Genomic DNA, 791 nt, shown 5'->3' with positions numbered 1-791 from the left:
AAAGCTGTGGGCCTCTCCTCAGAAAAAACATGCACACAAAGTTTCACTTATCATTTCTTAAAGTGTTTGAAGAATGAAGAAGTGATTGAATGGATGGGTGATAGGATGGGGATGAACCTTCACTGAAGCTATTTTTCCTTACTTCTCTTGGTGTGGCCCTATGCCCCAGGGTCCCCCACTCTTCCCCAAGAACCATGAGACAGAGGTGGAGTAAAGATAAGCTTTATTATTGGCATGAAGGCAGGGAGGTGGTGACAGTGCCAGGCCCTTCTGTGGGTGAGGGGACAGAGGGCTCGACCAGCCAGCACTGATCCTCCAAAATGGACTCGGTAAGGTCCAGGGCTCCAGGTGCCTCTGGCTTTCAGGAGAAGCAGCGGGCAGGCAGGCAGACTGCTAGTTACTGAATAGGTAGGCTCCTCAGGGCTGTTCTGGAGCTGGGGTTGGGCTGGAGTTGGCAGGAGGTGGGGGACGAGGTTGGATATCCCTGGTGCGCATGTAGGACAGCAGCTGCTCTGGGATCTCAGCCAGCACGTCCTTGGCTAGTCGGGCCATACTCAGCACCTGGTTTCCTGACCGGTCAACATAGTCTCGGAATGGGACGAACTGGGACAGGCACAGACAATCAGGTGTGGGTAATGGCCAGGGAAGAGAGGAATGGGAAGGGGAGCAGTAAGGAGCTTTCCTCTTTGACCCCTAACATGTCTTTCCAAATATCACACTATCTCTTTCCCCCTCTCTTGGACAGCTTTCCACATTTACTTTCTCCCCACCTCCTTTTTTTTTTTTTTTTT

General features: G+C 51.7%; 1 protein-coding gene across 1 annotated transcript in view; it reads right to left on the bottom strand.

Annotated features, from left to right (window-relative positions):
- Nucleotides 1–387: 387 nt before the first annotated feature.
- CPNE9 (copine family member 9) overlaps nucleotides 388–791 on the bottom strand; it is a 19406-nt gene continuing 19002 nt past the window's right edge. The window contains exon 21 of the mRNA XM_002925036.4: nucleotides 388–603. Coding sequence (XP_002925082.2) covers nucleotides 418–603 — 186 coding nt within the window. The 3' untranslated portion in view covers nucleotides 388–417. The remainder of the gene's footprint in view (nucleotides 604–791) is intronic.

The sequence above is a fragment of the Ailuropoda melanoleuca genome, chromosome 4 (assembly GCF_002007445.2).
Source record: "Ailuropoda melanoleuca isolate Jingjing chromosome 4, ASM200744v2, whole genome shotgun sequence".
NCBI lineage: Eukaryota > Metazoa > Chordata > Mammalia > Carnivora > Ursidae > Ailuropoda > Ailuropoda melanoleuca.
Note: the sequence above shows the minus strand (reverse complement) of the source record. Positions and strands in the feature narration are given on the sequence as shown.